The sequence below is a fragment of the Erpetoichthys calabaricus genome, chromosome 3, assembly GCF_900747795.2.
Source record: "Erpetoichthys calabaricus chromosome 3, fErpCal1.3, whole genome shotgun sequence".
Lineage (NCBI taxonomy): Eukaryota > Metazoa > Chordata > Cladistia > Polypteriformes > Polypteridae > Erpetoichthys > Erpetoichthys calabaricus.
This window is the reverse complement of record NC_041396.2, coordinates 94,768,088-94,792,417: the sequence shown is the minus strand read 5'-3', so window position 1 is coordinate 94,792,417 and position 24,330 is coordinate 94,768,088. Positions and strand designations below refer to the sequence as shown.

The 24,330-nt window shown below is 39.0% G+C and overlaps 1 protein-coding gene across 1 annotated transcript in view; it reads left to right on the top strand.

Annotated features, from left to right (window-relative positions):
• The window catches only part of ccdc25 (coiled-coil domain containing 25), a 61,057-nt gene that overhangs the window by 4,776 nt on the left and 31,951 nt on the right, over nt 1-24,330 (top strand). Inside the window, 4 exon segments of the mRNA XM_028797174.2 lie at nt 2,305-2,380; nt 2,690-2,793; nt 14,333-14,495; nt 14,498-14,534. Of these exon segments, the coding sequence (XP_028653007.2) occupies nt 2,305-2,380; nt 2,690-2,793; nt 14,333-14,495; nt 14,498-14,534 (380 nt within the window).

Below are 24,330 nucleotides of genomic sequence, written 5' to 3'. Positions count from 1 at the left end.
ACAAAGTATTGAGCAAAGGCTGTGAATACTTATGTACATGTGATTTCTCCATTTTTTTATTTTTAATAAATTTACAAAAACCTCAAGTAAACTTTTTTCATGTTGTCATTATGGGGTGTTGTGTGTAGAATTCTGAGGGAAAAAAATGAATTTAATCCATTTTAGATAGATAGATAGATAGATAGATAGATAGATAGATACTTTATTAATCCCGATGGGAAATTCACATTCTTCAGCAGCAGCATACTGATACAATAAATAATATTAAATTAAAGAATGATAATAATACAGGTGAAAAAAACAGACAATAACTATGTATAATGTTAAATATTAACGTTTACCCCCCCCTGGTGGAATTAAAGAGTCGCATAGTTTGGGGGAGGAACGATCTCCTCAATCTGTCTGTGGAGCAGGACAGTGACAGCAGTCTGTCGCTGAAGCTGCTCTTCTGTCTGGAGATGACATTATTTAGTGGATGCAGTGGATTCTCCATAATTGATAGGAGCCTGCTGAGCGCCCTTCGCTCTGCCACAGATGTTAAACTGTCCAGCTCCATGCCAACAATAGAGCCTGCCTTCCTCACCAGTTTGTCCAGGCGTGAGGCGTCTTTCCTCTTAATGCTGCCTCCCCAGCACACCACTGCGTAGAAGAGGGCGCTCGCCACAACTGTTTGATAGAACATCTGCAGCATCTTATTGCAGATGTTGAAGGAAGCCAGCCTTCTAAGGAAGTATAACCGGCTTTGTCCTTTCTTGCACAGCGCATCAGTATTGGCAGTCCAGTCTAATTTATCATCCAGCTGCACTCCCAGATATTTATAGGTCTGGAATAAGGCTGTAACATAACAAAATGTGGAAAAAGTGATGCCCTGTGAATACTTTCCGGATGCACTGTATATGTGTATATGTATATATATTGTGGTGGACAGGCTGGGAAGCCCTGATTATGGAAGGACCGCAGGAGAGAGTATTTTCAAGACCGTTTCTCCCCTGGACCAGCAGAGGGCAGCCCTCTTGGTTTCCAGTGGAGCCACGGGTCATGAGTATAGAAGCTCAATCCTGTTGGGTCCCATTGCCCCTGCTAAGGGGTGCATGGACATTTGCAAGGCCCTGTTTGGCAGCACTTCCGCCACACCTGGAAGTGCTGCCGGAAGAAGCTCACTGGGCATCTGGAGTCCTTTCGGGTGCCCTATAAAAAGGGGCCAATCACTAGGACTCAATGGCTAGAGTCGGGAGGAAGAGGACACAGCCTGTTTGGAGGACTGGAGATGGCAGCAAAGGGACCGTTGGTGTTTTACCTTGGTGCTGGAAAATGCACTTGTAAATAAACCGTGTGCTGTGTGGACTAAGACCTGTGTCCTGTCTGTCTGTGTTGGGGTTAAGAGGGCTAGATGTGCCACTGGTTTCACTATTATTTATTTATCTATTTATTTATGTATTCATTTATTTATTAAACAGAGAAGATCCCTCAGTTATTGTAGTCTTGCATTAAAAGTGGTACTAGCCAGACTCTTCCACCCAAGGCTAATAAGAGTTTGACAGAAATTGAACATAAAGAAAAAAGTAATTTATGAATAATACAAAAGGAAAAGGAAAATGAATATGAACACAGTAGTAATTGAGGAGATCAAGGAATAATTCTGCATAGAATAGTAGCACCATATGAGGAAATACTGTAGATAACTAGAGAGCAACCACAGGAGGACAGTCCCAGAATATGGGCTAGGAACGTCCCAAAATGTTAAGTGATCAAAGTTTATGGAGCTAGTCAGATTCTAGTTCTAGTGCAAAACTCAGTCTAGGAGTAAAATAAGTCCTCTGAACAAAGTTGTATTGTATGTGCTAGTGATTATATTTTTAAAAAATAGTACACCAGCACGTAGGATCAGGTAAGGGAAGGTCCTTTTCTGCCATAATGACAAGCACCTTTCCAGTAATAAAGACATGCTTAACAGGAATAGCTAAAATGGCAGCAAAGTTGTACAGAGAAGTGTGTTGGTAATAAAGCAGATAAACAAATTTCACTTGTCCTGAGGAGAGCTCTGAACTGCAGATAAAAGAAAAAAGAGGAAGATGGAATGAAAATTTTGAGGAAAGAGACTGGAATTTAAACAGTCCTAAATCATCATACATGTTTCCCAGGGAGTGAATTGGCAACCCCTGAATTCTAAAACTTTTCTTTATGGAGACATTCCACTGTCAAGCTTATAAGAAAGCTTATTTCAAAGCATGTTAAAATCTTTTTGATGTTAAATTCTAATGAAATACCAGTAATTTAGGCTCTTTTCTCAACACTGTATTGCAGGGGCAAACAATAGATGATATTCCAAAAGAAGTATTGATTGATTGCGCACAGCTGGTAAAGAACAACAGTATACAAGGTATTGTATTCTAAGCTGTTAACAAAATGGATTTTAATTCTATAAGGAGAGTCAGCTCGTCTAAACTACAGCAATACTAATATGGCTATTCTAATTTATTTAATCAAAGTAAATAAGATACTTTATTACAAATAGAGATATTGTCTTGTGTGGGGGGTTCAAATATTTGCAGTCAGTTTATGCAGTAAAGCTCATTAATTTTGCAGTGTTATAAATACTAAATAATATAAAATAATTTGTTTTTTAAGTTTATTTTTAATGTAGATAGCCCATTGACAAATATTCTGTAAATCTTAATATTTTTGACAGGCTGCAAAACCAACAACATCAACATTGTGTATACACCATGGACAAACTTGAAAAAAACAGGAGACATGGATGTTGGGCAGATAGGATTTCATGTACAAAAAGAGGTTAGTTACTACGTATTTTTGTCTGACAAGCAGTTTTTCTAGATGCTAGAAAAAATGTTATGCACAAAAGATTGTAGTGCTTTTGTAAACTGTAGAGTTTATTTTTGTATTGTCTGACAAAATTCACAGTCAGTTAGTTATTGTACAGCATTGTCTTCTGATATATAAAAATGACTAGCGATAGTTTAGTTTATTATTTGTTTTTGAGGCAAACTAATGTGTTCAGCATTCAATCATATTCCAGGTTATATTGTTTTGTTGTTAGGTGTTTTCGTCACAGTAGGAGCATGCAGTCATTTGTTTCAAACACTTGCGCCAAGTCAAGCTATAATCATTTTATTAAAATAAAAAACACATAATTGTGGTCAACTAGGCTCTAAGCCAAACATAAAACGAAAGCCTTAATACTTACAGAATTTTCCTGTGTAGTGATTCATGCTTTGAGGTTGCACACATTTTAAATAAATGCTTTTCAAAAGTGTATTCACAAAAATCTATTCCAGTGAGACTTGACTATTATTGGAAGAAGTCTGATTGCCCTCAACACTGTATTGTGCCAAACGTTTTGTGGTTTCTTCTAAGCTAAAGTTGCTTACTTACGCTGTCAGCAATTGTTATAATTTGTCTAAAAATATGTTTATTTGTATAATAGTAAAAACTTATCACAGAGTGCCCCTAACCATCTTTGTTGCATTGGTCATGCATTATTGTTGTAGGTAGAGGTTTCATGTAGATTGTAGTCATCGTAAATGAACAGCATGCCTGATATCCCATTGAAAAAATAGGGTGGCAAAAATCTGTGATGAAATTATTCTTTCCAGCTTTGCTGTTATAATTGTTTTGTTTTGTTTTTTTAATAATTTTTTTGTAAAACCTAAGGGTTTGCTGTTTTGAAGTAGATATGCATGGAAAGGTTTTTGGGAGACCATATTTTTTTAAAGTACAACCCCAAATCAGAAAAACCTAGGACAGTATGGAAAGTGCTGATAAAAAAATACACTGATTCCTAAACTTACTTTGACTTTTATTTCATTGCAGACAGTGTGAACCCAATATATTTCATGTTTTTCCTGGTCAGATTCACTTGTTAGTATACATCCATTCCTGCATTTCAGGCCTGCAACATATTCCAAAAAAAGTAGGGATGGTAAGATATTCACCACTTCACCATTCCTTTTCACAACACTTGAAAGACGTTTTGGCACTGAAGATACCAAGCGCTATGAAATAAAAGTCAAAGTTAATTTAAGAATCACTGGTTTTTTTTTTTGTTTGTTTTTTGTTTTTTATTGCATTTTCAATAATGTTCCAACATTTTCTGATTTGGGGCTGTAAGTGTTTGGGGCAAATGGCAGCCTCTCATAATTGTGAAAAGCAACCTTCCAATGATACTGACAATTATTTAACAATTTAACACTGATTAGAAAACGTAGACACTTTTTATATTTCACTGTTTTCCTGTAAAAAGCTTGTGGTCTGTAGAGGGCGCTATTGCTCCCTTGAACCCTCCGATCAAACGCCAGACACCAGGTAAAAGTGCAGTAATTATTTATTTTATAATAAATACGTGCACCAAGCACCCTCCTCTCCGCAATACTCATACAACTACACAATAACTAATAATTAAACAATCCTCCACACTCCCAGACGCGTTGCCACCCTTCCACCCAGCTCAGCTCGACATCTAGGATCTCCCACATAGTCCTTTTATAGTCCTTGACCCGTAAGTGTTCCGCTCTCTCTGTCCGTGTGACTAGGAACACTTCTGGGTCATATAAAAACCTCTTCTTTTCATCCCAGAAGCACGTCATTCCTCCTGTCGCTGTGACTAATACGTACTTCTGGGTTATAGGGCACGTAAGAGTCTCTGGGCCTCCCTGCAGCGTCTTCTAGCGGCCCCCATGGTGTCCAGCAGGGCTGTGGATAAAAACTCCATTGTCCAGGATTCCCTGCTGGCCTTCGGGGCACCTCCATGCTGCAGAGAGGGCTCCATCTGGCGGCCTGGGGGGTATTGGCCGGGATGAAAGGCCAGCCATTTCCCACAAGCTATACAGATAGTATTGGAAAGATCAGTGCCTGATCCTACAACTGATATTGGAAAGACCAGTGCATATTCCTTGCAGAAAGAAATTCAGGGAACTTGGAAGCAAAATAAACGTCTAAACCAAATAAGTTATTTTCTCTCTAAAGTTCATCCTGCATATGAAAAGAAACAACACCACATGAACAAAATTTAATATTCAGTCATAATACATAAATGAAGGCATGGTACAAACAAAAACTTTTTTTTTCCTAGCAACTGGAATGTGCTTCATTGTAAACATTTTATTTACATGTACTGGAGAAAGGGGCAAATATTCTAGGAGCATCTGGAATCTTTAGGGTAGTGTACAAATGTTTCAAGTACATTGTAGAGGACTGGGAAGAAAAGAAGAAAGATTAAAAAAAAACAACCAGATGTAAAGAAAACATGACCAAAAATACAAGTAGCTTTTCTTGTCTGAAATGTTTACTCCTCAATGCAAGGAGCATTAAAAAGAAAATGCGCAAATGAGAGGCAGCAGTATTGACTTAGGACTATGATATTGTAGGAAATCACAAAGTCGTGGCTAAATGCAGGTGTTGGAGAGAAATGTGACATTAGTAGCTATATATGCTTCAAGAAAGATTTACAAGAAAGGGAAGAGGTGTGCCACTATTTGTGAAAAACAACAGTCGTGCCCATAAATACAAGATGGAAAAGTGGAAGATGTCAAAATTATTTTGGGTTAAGCCAGTAAGGAAGAATGCCAGAGATTTGGTTATTGGAGTTTGCAACACACTGCCAATTTCTGATATTTTTGATAATAGCAAATTATTTTGTCAAATAAGAGATGAGCGAACAAAGCAATTGTAAGTGATTTTAACTTTACAAACATTAATTGGGATGCCCCTGTCGGAAATTAAGAAGAAACTAGAATATCCATCCATCCATCCATTTTCCAACCCGCTGAATCCTAACTACAGGGTCACGGGGGTCTGCTGGAGCCAATCCCAGCCAACACAGGGCACAAGGCAGGAACCAATCCTGGGCAGGGTGCCAACCCACCGCAGGACACACACAAACACACCCCCCACACCAAGCACACACTAGGGCCAATTTAGAATCACCAATCCACCTAACCTGCATGTCTTTGGACTGTGGGAGGAAACCGGAGCACCCGGAGGAAACCCACGCAGACACGGGGAGAACATGCAAACTCCACGCAGGGAGGACCCGGGAAGCGAACCCGGGTCCCCAGGTCTCCCAACTGCGAGGCAGCAGCGCTACCCACTGCGCCACCGTGCCGCCCAAACTAGAATATTCTAAATGGAAATGTGTGTTTTCTCACCAGTTTGTTTCAAGCACAACACATAGTAACATCTTTCTGGATCTCAAATTTTCAAACAATAAAGACAAAGTAAAAAAGCAAAAGTTATTGATACTTTAAGCAAAAATATAAGAACATGGTAATATTGAAGGTAATCTTTGAAAACACACAAATGTATCCCAAAAAGAAGACTTACAATATGAAGAGATCAGACTTTATGGTGTAGTGGATGGACACACATCCTAGCTGGGATGGAATCCCTTCCCTGACCTAGCCTGAAGGCCAACATAATGAATGGTACAGAAGAGAAGAGCAACAGGACCGGCATTCCAGCAGCCATAGATGGGAATCACATACCCAGCTGAGATGCTACTATACAGGAAAGAAAAACTGGATGGAGAGCATCCCAACCGGGATAAGTAATAGACTGTTTCCCAGTCAGGAGACCACATTTAAGGGACAGTAGGAAACTGCCTCCCATATTCATATCATTACCTCATACGTTGGGTGGCAGCATCCCTTTTGGTATAGCCCGGTATGGATGTCTGCAAGGCTGCATGGCAGTTGTGGTCCCATCAGACTGCCCTGTTGGTACCAGAAGAAGTTCGGTTTTGCAGCTTAAAAGAAAGCCCTCCACTTCACCCAGGAGTTGGGAGAGGAGGTGGACAACACATGCCAGAGAGAAGTTGAGGAAAGGAAACCTGTTAAATGTATTTTGTAAAATAAAAAATACAGTACTACAGTAATCCCTTGCTATATTGCGCTTCTCCTTTCGCGGCTTCACTCCATCGCGGATTTTATATGTAAGCATATTTAAATATATATAGCGGATTTTTTGCTGGTTCGCGGATTTCTGCGGACAATGGGTCTTTTAATTTCTGGTACATGCTTCCTCAGTTGGTTTGCCCAGTTGATTTCATACAAGGGACGCTATTAGCAGATGGCTGAGAAGCTACCCAACTTACTTTTCTCTCTCTCTTGCGCTGACTTTCTCTGATCCTGACGTAGGGGGATTGAGCAGGGGGGCTGTTCGCACACCTAGACTATATGGACGCTCGTCTAAAAATGCTGAAAGATTATCTTCACGTTGCTACCTTCTGTGCAGCTGCTTCCTGAAGCGACATGCTGCATGGTGCTTCGCATACTTAAAAGCTCGAAGGGCACGTATTGATTTTTGATTGAAAAACAAACTCTGTCTCTCTCTATCTCTCTCTCTCTCTCTTTCTCTGCTCCTGACGGAGGGGGTGTGAGCTGCCGCCTTCAACAGCTTTGTGCCGCGGTGCTTCGCATACTTAAAAGCCAAACAGCCCTATTGATTTGTTTGCTTTTCTCTATCTCTCTGACAGTCTGTGCTCCTGACGCGCACTCCTTTGAAGAGGAAGATATGTTTGCATTCTTTTAATTGTGAGACGGAACTGTCATCTCTGTCTTGTCATGGAGCACAGTTTAAACTTTTGAAAAAGAGACAAATGTTTGTTTGCAGTGTTTGAATAACGTTCCTGTCTCTCTACAACCTCCTGTGTTTCTGCGCAAATCTGTAACCCAAGCATGACAATATAAAAATAACCATATAAACATGGTTTCTACTTCGCGGATTTTCTTATTTCGCGGGTGGCTCTGGAACGCAACCCCCGCGATGGAGGAGGGATTACTGTAGTTTTGAACCCAAGATGTGTTTCTGTAGAGTTGTGTTTGGGTTGCTTCTACACACTCTACTGGCCATAATGAGGAAGAGGCAGTATCTAGAAAACACTGTAACAATAAATGATAAGTGGTATCACTTCAGAGACTTTCTAACATAGGCTAGTTTTTTAATAAAATCCCTGGACCTCGTGTGATTTTTACCAATTGTATTGAAAGAAATGAAAAACTGCATCTATAAACCCTTATTAGTCATGTATTTTAGCAGTCACTTGAGGAAGGAGAAATACATGATCACTGGAATGTTGCAAATGTGATACCAATCTTCCAAAAGGGGACACAAAATGGATTCTGTTAATTACAGATTAATAAGTCTTACCACTGTACCATGAAAAGTTATTGAAACACTAATAAGAAAAAAAATAACCTATATTACCCCATTGAAAGTTTTTAAATAAAAGAAGAGTATTCTCTTTTAATGCATTTTGTGTTCTGATCTAATGATTTTATAAAAAGTGAAAAACACTTAAGTACACTGATGTTTGTTAGAGCATTACACATGGCTTATAAAAATAACATAAATAACATGCATCATAGCATATGTTATTTTCTTGTTGATGTGGTGTGGAATATTTTTATTTTGTCAAGTATCTATTATCGATGTTGTGCATGAGAGATTATTCTGTCAGAAACAGTACTGTTTAACATGATTACAACCTGATTGTGGCGCACCCTCTTATTTAGGTACTTAGAAGACTATGTTTTGGTTATATTTATATGCATTTACAGTGAACCCTCGTTTATCACGGTTAATCCATTCCAGACTCTACTGCGATAAATGAATTTTCGCAAAGTAGGATTCTTTATTTATAAATCGAATATTTTCGCAGTTAGAGTATAGAAAACCTGTTTACGACCTTCTAAATGTTTTTTAACATTATTAGAGCCCTCTAGACATGAAATAACACCCTTTAGTCACCATTACACTCGTATTACCCAATATATTAGACAAAATAAGAGAAAATAAGACATATTAGACGTTACAAATATCATATTATTATTATTGTACTGTACATTTAATTACACACACACACACAGTTCTATGAAGGCACAAGCTCAGTAGGAAAGTCTTCAGGTTGTAAGCTGGAGGGCTGATCGCACCCTCAGAGGACACAGACGCCCCTGGGAAAACCCCTGAAACAGCTGACAGTCTACCTTCACATTGCTCCTTACCCTTCTTACTTGCGCTATAACGTGCGATAAACCCCTTGCGCGGTACTCCGCTTACTTAAAAGCCTTGTACAGCTCCTGTCAGTTTTGAAATTGGTCGTTTTGCTTCTCTCTCTCTCTCTGACATTCTATGCTCCTGATGGAACTGTCATCTCTGACTTGTCATGGAGCATTTTTAAACTTTTGAAAAGAGACAAATGTTTGTTTGCAGTGCTTTGAATAAAGTTCTTTTTTTTTCTACAATCTCCTGTGTCTCTGTGCAAATCTGTGACCCAAGCGTGACAAGGTGGTGCAGTATCTTCAGCAGGTGCGTCGTTGTCTTCTTCCGCTGAAGGAGTACTAGGAGTAGGCAGTGGGTGTCTGGGTGCGCGGCTGAAGAACATCTTGATAGGCAGTTGCTGGCGCTGACTTTTCATATGCGCGAGGAGGCTTTTGTAGGGTATTGCCATCTTTGATCATATCCAAGAGTTTCACCTTCTCCTGGATGGTAAGCATCTTCCTCCGGCGCTTAGTTTCATTGTCAGAAGGCTTAGATAAAGCAGCACGTTTAGGAGTCATCGTGGGGCTTAGATAAAAGTTCTCAGAAAGCGCATGCGTAGTAAGGTTGGGCGGTATCCAAATTTGGATACCGTCAAACCTCCTCCTTATTTTACCTCGGTATACGGTATTACCGTGAATAATAAAAAAAATGTGACGTAAGGCTCAGACAGCGTCACCAAACTGTTGGCTTGTGCCTAAACCGTTCAGAAACTGAATATCAAACACTAATACTGAAACAATAACAAAATAACATGCAGAACAATATTAACAACTTTTATTAGCAACAAATAGCAGTTTATAAAAAAATGCAAATACAACAGTCAAACAGAATTAAATTAACATAAACATCCAGAACAGTTTTCGCGCGGAGACGCGCACACAAATCAATTAAATTAAATCACACCGCCTGAACAACTTTTAATAACAAAGAAGAGCAGCTTATAAAAAAGTGCAAATAGACCCACAACAGTCAACCAGAGTTGAATTAACATAAACATCATCCATATTATAAAATGTATTGCAAAGCAATAGTCCTAAACAAAAACTTCTTTCCAGTCTTCTTTCCAATATTGTTTTTAACGTAAACCAAATAAAAATACCTGAATCAATTAAATAAATAAAAATAAACACAGTGCGAATAGGAACGAATGGCAAGTGGCATCAATCTAGTCAAGATTTTTCGCTAGAAAAACCAGCATGTTTACTTTGTCCGGCTTTAACAGGGCACGTTGTGGACCGACAACTTTACCTGCGGTGCTGAAAACCCGCTCCGATGGTGTGCTTGTGGCACAGACGCACAGGTACTTTCATGCCACTCGCGACATCTGGGGAAAACGCCCGGCAGCATTTTTCCACCAGAGAAGTGGGTCCTCGTCTCCTTGAGTAACTGGCTCCAAACAGTAGGCTGTTATTTCAGCTCTGACTCGGTCCTCTACGGTGCCGATGCCGACGGGACCTGCCATTGCATCAGATTTTTTTTGCAGCATACTTCCCAGAGTCATCTTTTTTCGTGAGGGTGCAGGTTGCGCCTCTCCCTCTTCCACTCTGATGGCCACTGGACCTGCTGCCTCTAAGCTCACGATCTCAGCCTGTAATTCAGCATTGGTCTCAGCCAATGTGTTGTCATCCGTCTCATATCCTCCACGGTAACGAGGGTCGAGGAAAGTGCATTTTCGCAATATTTTGCGCACTGAATTGGATTCATACTTGGCCTCCAGCTTTGTTAGAATTCCAGTTTTGATTGACTTTGTTAGCTGGAGGTCATTTTCTGACGCAGCCAACACATTGTCCCTGCAGAGCTGTAGTATGGGGAGGATACAGGAACTGGTCACATAATTTTCTCCTGACAAAATATCAGTGAAGTCACCGACTGGTTTCAGTGCTTCGTGAACAGCTTTCAAGACGTCCATGTCCTGCCAGGTCAGGGACAGGCTGCTCCTTCTGTCATCAGACAGGACGTGTCTGATTGCTTGGGCCTGCTCAAGGATGCGCTCCACCATTGCCAGTTTGGAGCCCCAGCGAGTTGCGCAGTCCTGCCGACAGATGGATGGATGAATTAATTAATGAATGATGAATAAACGATTAAATGAATGAATAGGCCTAAATAAAGAAATGAATGAATAAATAGGCATAAATAAATGAATGAATGAATAAATAGGCATAAATAAATGAATGAATGCATAAATAAATAAGTCCATTAATGTATATTATTCCATTTGGTCAAATTTGCATGCACATTTATTTTAGGCTAAATAAGTCCCTTATGTGCATCAAGCCTGCATTTATTTGATAAAAAATACAGGAAAAAAATTACAATTTAAAAAATGGTTTTCTATTTTAATATAGCCTACTTTTCAATATAATTTATTTATGTGATGCAAAGCATATATATATATATATATATATATATATATATATGCCCCTTTTTTTATATTTGAGCCCCTGCCCCTGAGGAACTCTCTGCACATTTTATGCTTACCGTTATGAGACTATGTTTTGGGAGTCCCAAGTCCACTTGCTTCTTATGGAGTTCATGCTTATGTTGCCAGCTGTATGAAAAGGCCCCGACAATATTACGGCATGGTCCGAGGGTGCGCTCGGTTTTTTGCCTCTGGTCATGCAATCCATTTGTGACAGCCAAGTTTAGATTGTGACCGAAGCAGTATAGCCACAGCCAATGCAGGGACCTGATTGTGGCATGAATGTTGGCAGCATTGTCAGTGGTTATGGCTGAAAGTTTTTTCTCGTCAAGTTGCCATTCCTGAAGTGCAGCTCTGAGCGCAGCAGCAAGATTGTTCACTGTATGACTCTCAGGAAAATACGTAGTTTGGAGGCATTTGGATTCAAGTTTCCAGTCAGGTGTAATAGTATGGACAGTCAGAGACATATATGGTGTCATGTTAACTGACGACCACATGTCAGTTGTTAAGGAATAACTGTCTGCCGCTGACAGCAGCACTTGAACATTGTCTCTAACTTTACTATATAAATGTGGGACGGCTGTTTGTGAGAAATATTTCCGTCCAGGCAGCTCGTACTGGGCATCTAGGACCTTTACCATGTCCGTAAATGACTTTTTTTCCACTGTGTGGAAAGAGACCATTTCCTTCGCCAAGTATTTTGTCACTGCATCAGTCCAGGTTTTCCAACGGACACTGTCCCCTTTGTACTTTGTTGCTTTCCCGAAGGCCCCCATTATCGTCGGCTGCGTACTGGCGGTGGACCTAGATGTTGTTGGTCCTGCGTCGGGAGGCGTTGAAACTGTTGCACTGAGTGAACTCGGGTCCATCCTCGCATCAGTGAGTGGATGGTGGTTTCGTATATGCGACCTTAGGTTCGAGGTATTTCCATCTCTTGCCGTCACCTTTTTGTTGCACAATTTGCAAATTGCCTCGTCCGTACTTACCGCCTCTCCCTTCTCGTTCGGTCGAAACCCGAAATACTGCCAAACTGCAGAAGTTGTGTTCTTTTTCGAGACCAGGTCACTTGGTGCGCGACTCGCCATCTTTCCCCACCTCTGTCTTTCTCCTCCACGCTGTCACGTGATGACAACCACGCATACGCATTTTTAGGCATTAAATAAATTATATTTAATATTTAATCCTTGTCTCCCATATAAGTGCATTGTTTTTATGATGGTATAACGATATTGAAACTGATACCGTTGCTATTTTTAGATCCCGCGGGATACCATATTACCGTATTACCGCCCAAGCCTAATGCGTAGTGACGTAAGCGTGTATGAGAAAAAATCGCGATAGAGTGAAGCCGCGAATGTTGAAGCATGATATAGCGAGGGATCACTGTACAAATGTTTGCCCAGCTCAGTGCTTTAACACCGAGTTTACTTGGCTCTCATCACATCAGGTTTATGAAGTAACGGGAAACTAGAAGAACTTTTAATCAATGCTAATTACAGCAATTAAGAAAAATCTGCCAAAAGTGATAGGATTTAGGACTATTCTGCATGTGTGGTGTTTTTTTCCTTTGTCAAGAGATTCAAAATGGACTGGCTCTAACCTCAAAACGTCCATTGTTCCCAATACAGTGATCCCTCGCTATATCGCGCTTCGCCTTTCGCGGCATCACTCTATCGCGGATTTTATATGTAAGCATATTTAAATATATATCGCGGATTTTTTGCTGGTTCGCGGATTTCTGCGGACAATGGGTCTTTTAATTTCAGGTACCTGCTTCCTCAGTTGGTTTGCCCAGTTGATTTCATACAAGGGACGCTATTGGCAGATGGCTGAGAAGAAACCCAACTTACTTTTCTCTCTCTCTCTCTTGCGCTGACTTTCTCTGATCCTGACGTAGGGGGATTGAGCAGGGGGCTGTTCGCACACCTAGACGATACAGATGCTCGTCTAAAAATGCTGAAAGATTATGTTCACGTTGCTACCTTCTGTGCAGCTGCTTCCTGAAGCGACATGCTGCACGGTGCTTCACATACTTAAAAGCTCAAAGGGCACGTATTGATTTTTGCTTGTTTGTTTTTATCTCTCTCTCTCTCTCTTTGTCTGCTCCTGACGGAGGGGGTGTAAGCTGCCGCCTTCAACAGCTTTGTGCCGTGGTGCTTCGCATACTTAAAAGCCAAACAGCCCTATTGATTTGTTTGCTTTCCTCTGTCTTTCTGACATTCTGTGCTCCTGACGCGCACTCCTTTGAAGAGGAAGATATGTTTGCATTCTTTTAATTGTGAGACGGAACTGTCATCTCTGTCTTGTCATGGAGCACAGTTTAAACTTTTGAAAAGAGACAAATGTTTGTTTGCAGTGTTTGAATAACGTTCCTGTCTCTCAACAACCTCCTGTGTTTCTGCGCAAATCTGTGACCCAAGCATGACAATATAAAAATAACCATATAAACATATGGTTTCTACTTCGCGGATTTTCTTATTTCGCGGGTGGCTCTGGAACGCAACCCCGCAATGGAGGAGGGATTACTGTATGCCAAACTTTCAGGGATTTGGGTACTGCTAATCTAGCATATCCACTAGTTGATCACTATCAACTTTAGTTACTGGCACAAATATAATATTGACTGTAGGTCAGAGGAGAGCAGGGAAATCATGTGGCTATGGGAGTACTGTATTGTCTGATATGTTTTATGTTTTTGTTTTAAGACAGATTTAAAATATAGATTAAATCATTCTGCTTTGGATAAAACTAAGTTAAAAAGAAAAATGTTTGTTGGTATAAATTTCAAATGTTATTACAAGAATATCATTGATTTTTATGGATTTTGGCATCAGTGTGTGCTTTGCATGTTCTCTGCAGGTAAAGATTGTAGCAGTAGAAAAGAAGATAAATGAAACTGTAAACAGGTTGGAAAAGACAAAAGAAGAGCGCTTCCCTGATCTGGCTGCTGAAAAAGAATGCAGAGACAGAGAAGAAAGAAATGAGAAAAAAGCCCAAATTCAAGAGATGAAGCGAAAAGAAAAGATGAAATGAAGAGAAAGAAAGAACTGGAAGAATTAAGGTTAGTGGAGAAGCACAGATGTTTCTCACTGTCCTGTAGGTTCTCTTCTTGCATAAAACATCAGTTGCCAAGGCTAACAATCAGCCATTAAAATAGAGTTACGTGTTATGTAGAGTACTGTTAAACTTTTCTAAAATATTTTTTCTAGTTTTTTTTTTTTTCCATCCACAAAGGGTAGTATAGTGCCTACAAGGCTGTCAAATAGGCCAAAACATAAAGTTTGAATATTTAAAATAAATGTTTGAACTTGGGTTAAACATTCAGGGTGCAATATATAGGGTTGTATTATTATAGCAACAGCAAGAAAAAACAGCCCATCTAAGTAGGAAAAAATCATAGTGCTACCCAGGCAATCATTATGTAAATATGAGTCATCAAAATCCTATATAGGTGCATTGTATAAAAGGGAAGCATCTGCACAGAAGTCTTGTCTTCAGTCTAGAACTGATGGCTGGGTGAACAAGTGCTTGTTAAGATAGCGAACCATAAAATAAACCATGAAAATAAGACTAAATCCTTAATTTGCTACACTATTATTAGTATTTTTGCTTTTTTTTCTCATGGTGACTTTTGCAAAGCATGATGCACTTTTGATTCAAGCACATGTAAATGAATACTACAGACTTTAAACAAAAGGAATATTTGAAAACACATTCCCTCACAAAAACAGGATTCTCTGTGTGTGTGTACATATGAAGCCTAGACAAAATCACCCATGATTACTTAAGCACACCAAACACACCTTTCTTTTATGTTCCCCCCTCATCTAAATCACTTTTTGGTCCCTGAGGCCAGAAAAGTGTAACTGTACATCTCTGTTTTTTTATAGCTTGAGGAACTGTGAGTCTATTTCTGTCTCATAACTGAAATAACGTAACATACTAAATGTGAAATTGTAATGATGTTTAAGCATTTTTTGTATTTAGCGTATTTTTTATTCACTGAAACTAAATTCTGTGCGTGGGTGTTTACCAGGAAACTACTAAGTTAACAAACAATAAAGGGCAACATTTTAAAGAAAACTGCAAGAGGAATGGATTGTGTTAGTTACAAAATGCAGCTGGTGCAAAAAAGACAGTGTATGAACTATCTTTAAACTAAGTTTATAGTGTTAGATGCCAGTTGAGTGTATGGCTACTAAATTAAGTATTTTTTTCTCCTTTACAGATACAGAAAAATATAATAAAGGTGGTGTGTATGTTTTTAATTATGCCTTACTGTTTAAGGAATTATGGATTAAGTCAGCAGCCATGTAAGACTGACACTTATTGCTTGTTTTCCATTTGCATTAATGAGAATGTCTAAAACAGCACTCAAGGACCTTGGTTTTAGGAGTGAATAAAATTTGTTAGAACAATACTTTTAATGTACTGCAGACATGTTTAAAATCTGCTCTCAGTACACTGGAACCGAGTAGATCAAAAACAGAGCTGTACGATAGAAAAAAACTTCCCCAGCTATATTGTGAAGGTGTTGTACTAATGAAAATAGGATAACCATTCAAAATTACAAAAAGGTTGATCGTGGAAGTCATGTGCAAAAACATTTTGCAGTTCTGCAGAATACTGCAGCATTGCATGCTGCCAAAGTTAGACCAAAGTAACACAAACAACATTTTGTTTTACAGTTGAATGTTAGCTTTTGTCTTTCAGTAAGACCTTTTTCAAATTAATTCAAAGTACATTAGAATAGTAACATTCAATCTATCAGCACTAAGTAACTTGCCAAAACATTAAATATTTACACATAAAAAGTAAGGTATAGAAATTTATGACAATAAGCAATACATTTAACTAAACTTTTGATCATACTCTATTAAAATAATCACTAATAACAAAGCATAATTTTAAACAAATATAAAGTGTCATTTATGGAGCAAAAAGAAAAAGTGAATACCAGTACCAAAGAGTAATTCTAGAAAAATGTTTTATGATAGCATTTATACTTTAGTGAATGAGCATTATTAATTTAGAGATTACCTGGTCTTACCTCTTTTTAGTTTGAGGGAGAGTGGCTCGTACACTGTCATATAATAGACTCTTTTTTAAAACTCTAATAGTTTATCATAGTAATTGCTATTGAAATTAACATTGTTTACCCTTTTCTGTCTACATATATAGAAAACATTTCACATATGTCATACTTAGCAGTTTTTGTGCTTGATGAGCATTTTCCCATATTTGATATTTTTCATGTGTTTGCTGAAGTGTGCTTGTTAACCAGAGATAAGGGAATTACTCCATCACCACCAGAAGAAGCTTCTATAGAGGTTTGAACTAGGCTGATTTTGAAACCTGTCCGCCTCAATGAAGGCAGGCTTTCCTATGGCTTATGTGTATCTATATTTAAGGTTTTTCCACCAGTAGTTGTAGGGTACTCTTCGATATGTGGACTGACATGCAGAAGTGTTATTTTTATCTTCTATTCTATTTTCCTCACTAAAATGCACTTAGAAAATGCCTAAGTTATGTGTTGTGCATGAACTAGTTCAAAAGAGTGCGTTCATTGAACAAGCTCATTTTTCTAAGAACGGTGAACTTAACGTAACATATTTGCAAGTGGAGAACTTGAACATGAGCTAGTTCAGTTTTATATGACATTCTGGATCTAGTTTAGGTCCAGATTACATGTTTTGCCTTACCCTGTAATGTGGGGTGGAACCGAATCCGAATATGGTATTGGGATAAGCACAAATAGTGGATTTTTCAAATATTTATTTTGTAGGAATTTTTTGCCATTTATTTGTATTCGGAAAAAATGACATAAAATCAAATAGGCATTCCATTCCATCTGTATCTGCCTGCTTGTGCTTAAATTGCACCCCATGCTGACACAAGCGCACGGTGAAGCTGTGCTTTCGCTTTTAGAAAAACGTACTTCGCGAGACCACTTTTTTGACCGGGAGGATATTTTCATATATAGTGTTATGTGTTTGATGCTGGTATAACTCTCTTGTATTTAAATATAAAAAGTCTTCATAATTATATTGCATTTTATTGAAGAACACTGTAATGGCCTAATTTAAGGCATGCAAAATTGAAAAAAGTAAACTCATGGGTCATTTATTCTTACTCCTTAAAAAATACACATTGAACTGAAGATGAACTAGTTCAAAATTGAAATGGTGAACTATGAACAATAATTTATTCATTTTAATCTGTGTGAACTGAACTTTGAGCTAGTTCTTGTGAGGTGTGAACTTGCATAACACTGCCTACGACAATCTTGCTTTTTTGTGGTGTATAGGCCTAAAGAGCAATATGAAATGAGCAACAACTCGGTAAATGATTTAGGGTATTTTTAGTATGTTTGCATGTTACTTTTTTCCTTAATAAATAGTGATGAACAAAACTGGTTGGAACTGCGATTCACAAATGCTGTTGTTAGCTGTCAAGCTGTCTTGAATGGCAAAAGATTTACAACATATTTTGCAGTTGGCAATCTTTTAAGCAACGTTAGTCTTTTCAAAGCCTTGGCACCTCCACACGAGTGAAGATGATTTTGCAATTAAATCTAACGGCATAGATTACAAGGCTGTTTATCTCCTGATGCTGTTTGCTCACTTAGTTTTAGGCAGTTACGCTAGCTTCACTTGTGGTGTGCCGACTGTGCACTCATGCGCAGTAGTCTGTCCTGTTAGGTTACATGAGACAATGAATGCGTATATGCTGAGGCCGTATTTTTGATTGTTTTTTGCAAAGTGAGTGACATATTAGATCATTTCATCTTGCACATTGTTAAAACAACAATTAAGATATTATCTTAGACTATACATAGCATACACTCCTAGACTAGGAATAGGTGCCATTGTATAGTCGTGTTACATTGAGATGGGATTTGCTGTGCTGTTTTCTGTCGGGGACATGCACATGTTAACTCTGACACAAATATTTGCCCTTTCAAAAGCCGATTCATATGCCAGTACAACACTAACATTGTTTCAGTTAAAAAGGCACACCACCAATCACTCAGAATATGAAGCCAATGCAGAATGCACTTCAAGGCAGAGTAGTTTTTGTTTGTTGCTGCTCTACACTATAATCTTTTTCAACCCTCTCAAACCTACACAGCATGTAATCTTTGGAAAATTTATAGGATTAAAACACTTAAGAGAATTGTATATAGATAATGTTTAATTGCATTAAATTGAATTCCCCAGCAATACAATTTTTCCACTACTTTCAAATTAGAAATTTTGCTAAAAGGAACCTACTCAAGTTTCCATACCTCCTGCCTATTTCTATTCAGAAATACTGATCAATCTTGAAAACTCAGATAGCATCTCCACAATATATATAACACCTCAAAGAATCTCCCTTTCAAAGATAATAGGGTTCGGTGGAAAAGGATCTTCCAACTAATATCTTAGAAAAGGAGTGGAAGGCAGCCATGCACAGAATACACTCAAGCTCTATACAGTGGAACCTCGGTTCACGACCATAATTCGTTCCAAAACTCTGGTCATAAACTGATTTTGGTCGTGAACTGAAGCAATTTCCCCCCATAGGATTGTATGTAAATACAATTAATCCGTTCCAGACCATACGAACTGTATGTAAATATATATTTTTTTAAGTTTTTAAGCACAAATATAGTTAATTAAACCATAGAATGCACAGCGTAATAGTAAACTAAATGTAAAAACATTGAATAACACTGAGAAAACCTTGAACAACAGAGAAAACTAACACTGCAATAGTTCGCGCTATAGCGCTACCAACCGCTGGCTAAAAACACTTTTTTTTTTAAATGAGTTTTAAGCACAGGGAAAAAAATAAACATTTGAAAAAAATCTGTATTTTAATAAACCACCAAGAAAAGTAACATTGCAACAATGCACGCTACGAACCGATCGCTGTAAACAGAAGCGAAAACAAAATCAAGCCCAGTGCATTCATTAACTGCCTTCCTACCTGCGTCCAGTCCCCTCTCTCTCGCGCTGCCTGTGTGTGTGCAGCTGTCTCTCGCGCTGCCTGTGTGTGTGCGCAGCTCTCTCTCGCGCTGCCTGTGTGTGCGCACGCCTCTCTCTCTCGCGCTGCCTGTGTGTATGCGCACGTCTCTCTCTCGTGCTGCCTGTGTGTGTGTGTCTGTCTCTCTCTCGCGCTGCCTGTGTGTGTGTGTGTGTGTTGCGCTCTCGCTCACTGCACAGGGAGAGACTGAACATGTGCAAACCGAAAGGGAAACTGGCTTGTTCGTATACCGAGTGTGTGGTCATGAACCGAGGCAAAAGTTTGGCGAACTTTTTGGTCATAAACCGATTTATACGTGTACCGAGACGTTCATGATCTGAGGTTCCACTGTATGTGCAAAGCAATTCAACAATTCAGCTTAAAATCTTTCATCAGTCACATTTCTCTCGCTTAAAATTGTCCAGAATGTATCCAGGGAAAGATCCAACCTGCGAGGGTTGCAGCTTAGCTCCAGCATCACTGGGCCACATGTTTTTAGAGTGCGCCAAATTAACATAATTTTCAAAAGAAACCTTTGAATGGTTATTAAAAAGAAATTGATTGTAATAGCTTATATGCCTTTAATAACTGGAAGAATCCCAACCCACCTTTTTTTTTTATGTCAGTGGGTAACTTATGTATTATACTATATGAAATTGGAAAAGATTGAATTCTCGCTTAGAGGATCTGCTTAAAACTTTATAAAATACAGCAAGGTTTAATAAAATTTTAGAAAAAATCATTCAAATTGGGGTGACGGACCATTTTCCCTTATTTTTTTGGTAACTCTTTGCTCTCCTCTTTTTTTTTTTTTTTCTTTTTTCTACTTTGACTGTGAAGTCATTTGTAGTATAAATTCAACATGATTGTATGCAGTATTGTTTTTTTCAAATAAAAAAGGCACACCGTTAATCTTAAGGCAGCCTGTAAACGTTATATACTAATCAGACTTACTGTAAAGTGTAAGCTATAAACATTAAGTGCTGCAACAGGATATAAAAATGTGCTCTTTTATTTCTTTTGATTGATGGATCTGTTATCTTTAGTATGTTTCATCAGTAGGAAAGCTTTTGAAATTCAGGCAAGGATGGTTATATTGAAAATTTAAACAATAAAACCCAGAAAAATTACTAAAGCTCTTCTTTCACGATTCTGCCGTTGTTTACATTAACAGGAAGAGCACTTACCTGTCAACACAATCTCCCAGAAAAAAAAAATACGGAAGTGTCAAAAGGATCCATTGGCCTCTGTAGGATTGTGGGTGTGGGTATGTGTACACTGTCAGGGGACTGTAAAGAAGACTTTTGACTACTCTAGTGCTATTTTCCTGCCTTGTGTGTAATGCTTCCTGAATAGGTTTTCGGCCCTCTGTGACTGTTGAAATGGCTTACATAATTGTGAGAATGTTTTGCTATGTTACATTTTATAGTTAATTTACAGTATAATCCAATATGTATGTCATTGGAAATTCAGGTCATTCTTCCTTACATTGCCATTCCTTTAGAGGAGTTCCACAGTTTTCTCTAAATAAAATTATGAGAACATGCTTGAAGTTTAGTAATTTCTCCTTTTCCTTTAACCAGGAACTGTACTTGGTCTTTCTGTACAGGACACCAAACATCAAGATTATAATCTGGAAAAAAAAGTAGTTATATGTACATTTAGCAATATTAATACTATTTATATACATAGATGTTCACAATATTTTTGTGGGGGAAAAATTCTATACCTAGTAGCTTAGTGATTGCTAGCAGATAAAATGAAGTACTTTTAAATACTTCCTTACAGCATAATCTCCTATTATTAGATAGACTTATTATGCTTCCTTGTATTCCATTAGTACGAAATTTTTAATCAAAAGACATGAAATTGTCTACACTCTTGTAAAACAGAGAATTATTTAAATAATGCCTTTTCAAGTACTACTAGCACAACTGTCTTCATGCCATAGATATTTTTTGTTTTGTTAATTAGACTATGAAAGTGTTTCAAATTAATCACCTTTACATATGTTATTCCCTTCTACCATTGATTACGGTTAAAGTTGTTTATGTTAATAAACTGACAACATATTTCTTTATTTTAAAATTAAACACAGGTAAAATCCTGTTATAACGAACTGCCAGAGACCTAAAAAATATTTCATTGTAATGAAAATTTCATAGTATTGAGATTCTGTATTGGTCACTAGTGCTTTCTTTAACTTGCGCCCAGGCGTTTGCAATCATTTCAATAGCTTCTTTTGTGTTGATTTTAATCTTCTCCTGCCTACAAGTTATGCTGACAAGAATTTTTCTCAGCATTTTCTTGCAATAATATACTTTCAGGGTGCGAATGATGCACAAACCCAGTGGCTGAAGCACTACTGTGCAATTGGGTGGGAGGAGTTCAATGCGAACATTATCTAAATGCGGAAGCATGTTGTGGGCTGCACAGTTATCAATCAGAAGCTGAATCATTCTTTTCTTCCTCTTCATATTGTGAGGTTTCTGAACTCTTTTGGGATCTCCTCCACTCCCAACCTAACGGGAATGTCACACTGAAGTGCGTCCCGAAGCGCGATTGCCGCATCTGTGGAAGATTGTTTGTCTGTTGCCGGGGCAGGGCAACAGCAGGCTCACAGCGCTGGAGTGAGGCACCATAGAAGCAAATCCTAAAAGATCTGGGTCGCGCTATAAGTCCCTGTCTTGCACCCCAAAACACGAGGCTGATTCTCAGTACTTTAGCAAAACCAGCTTTATTCAGCTTGAAACAGGAACAGCAGGGTTATTTATTGTAGCAGGATCTGCCACTCTCCTATAATCAGACACAGCAATCAGGCAGGGTTGTGTCCAGGTTAGTGGCCAAGTAATCCTGTTCCTTGCATCAGCCATTGAGATCTTTCCTGTTTGCTTCGGTGAAGAGCCTGCTGTTGCTCCGGTAATGGATAAAGTGTGGTGATCGCACTTCAGGACGCTCTTTGGTGTGTTGTCCAGTTGTGGGAGGTCCCAATAGAGTATCAAAACCTCACATTTTCTTGAATCAGTGCCGCATTAGTAGGAATGTTTCTTGAATGAGCATCACTGAACCACATAAAAACGGCTTTTTCGGCGTCTTCAAATGCAGCAGTTAGCATACGTTTGCAACCTGAGATTTTTCTTCTTTTTTTGCTCGGTCTTTGAAGAAAGTTTGACAGGGTCGATGGCGAAATTCCAAATTCACTGGCAACGTCTTTTTTTTTTTTGCTGCAATCGAGAGCTGCGAAAATTTAGGTTTTGTTCTCTAATATAAACTGTTATCGTTTTTTCGTGTCTGCCGTTTCTATAGGAGGGTGGCAGTGAGTTAAGTTCCAATGGATGTTTTTAAAATTTTGATGAGCGATAAGCAAAAGGTATCACTGAAAACCACCGGAAACAAAAATAGCAAAAAAAAAAAAAAAAAACTACGAGGAGAGTTCAAAGAAAAAAAAAATTACAGTGTTTCTGTTTGGGGATCGTTGTGCACAACTGAGCTGCGAGCACAGAACTAACTGCTATGTGGATGATTCATTCAGGCATTTCACAGTCTTTAGGGCACTTCGTTGTAATGCAAGTATCTGCTGAATGTACTTTGTAGTAACGAGATTTCTGTAGACTTGTGTCATATGGGGAAACTGTCGGGACCATAAAAATACTTCGCTGTAATGGAAATTTCGTTGTAAAGCTATTCATTGTAACAGAATTTTACCTGTATATATTTTCTCTGTTTGTATATTGTGTGGCATCAGGGTGTGCTTTTGCTCCCCAAATACCTGACACGCGCAGGCTCTGGACACAGGTTTGCCATAGACAGATTTTTATTGCAGGAATCATTTCCCACAGCATAAGCACAACACACAACAACTCTGTAATTCTTTATCTTTCTCTTCTCCCTCTTTCTCACTCACTACCTCCACTCCTCCACACAACCGTTGTCCTCCTTCCTCCCAACTCTGGCTCCTGGAGCAGTGGCAGGCATCTCCATGGTGCCACAGCAACCTAGGGGGGCTGCCACCTGATGGTCCAAGGAAGATAATGTTATGTGTATACTACAGTATCTCCCTTGCTCCTCTTTGGCTGAGGGCATTCCGGCCATCCCTCACAACTACTACAGTTTCCATTGAGGGAGAGGATATTACATTTTCTTGATGCATATATACAGTAATCCCTCGCTATATCGCGCTTCGCCTTTCGCGGCTTCACTCTATTGCGGATTTTATATGTAAGCATATTTAAATATATATCGCGGATTTTTTGCTGGTTCGCGGATTTCTGCAGACAATGGGTCTTTTAATTTCTGGTACATGCTTCCTCAGTTGGTTTGCCCAGTTGATTTCATACAAGGGACGCTATTGGCAGATGGCTGAGAAGCTACCCAACTTACTTTTCTCTCTCTCTCTCTTGCGCTGACTTTCTCTGATCCTGACGGAGGGGGTGTAAGCAGGGGGGCTGTTCGCACACCTAGACGATACGGACGCTCGTCTAAAAATGCTGAAAGATTATCTTCACGTTGCTACCTTCTGTGCAGCTGCTTCGTGAAGCGACATGCTGCACGGTGCTTCGCATACTTAAAAGCTCGAAGGGCACGTATTGATTTTTGACTGTTTGTTTTTCTCTGTCTCTCTCTATCTCTCTCTCTTTCTCTGCTCCTGACGGAGGGGGTGTGAGCTGCCGCCTTCAACAGCTTTGTGCCGCGGTGCTTTGCATACTTAAAAGCCAAACAGCCCTATTGATTTGTTTGCTTTCCTCTCACTTTCTGACATTCTGTGCTCCTGACGCGCACTCCTTTGAAGAGGAAGATATGTTTGCATTCCTTTAATTGTGAGACGGAACTGTCATCTCTGTCTTGTC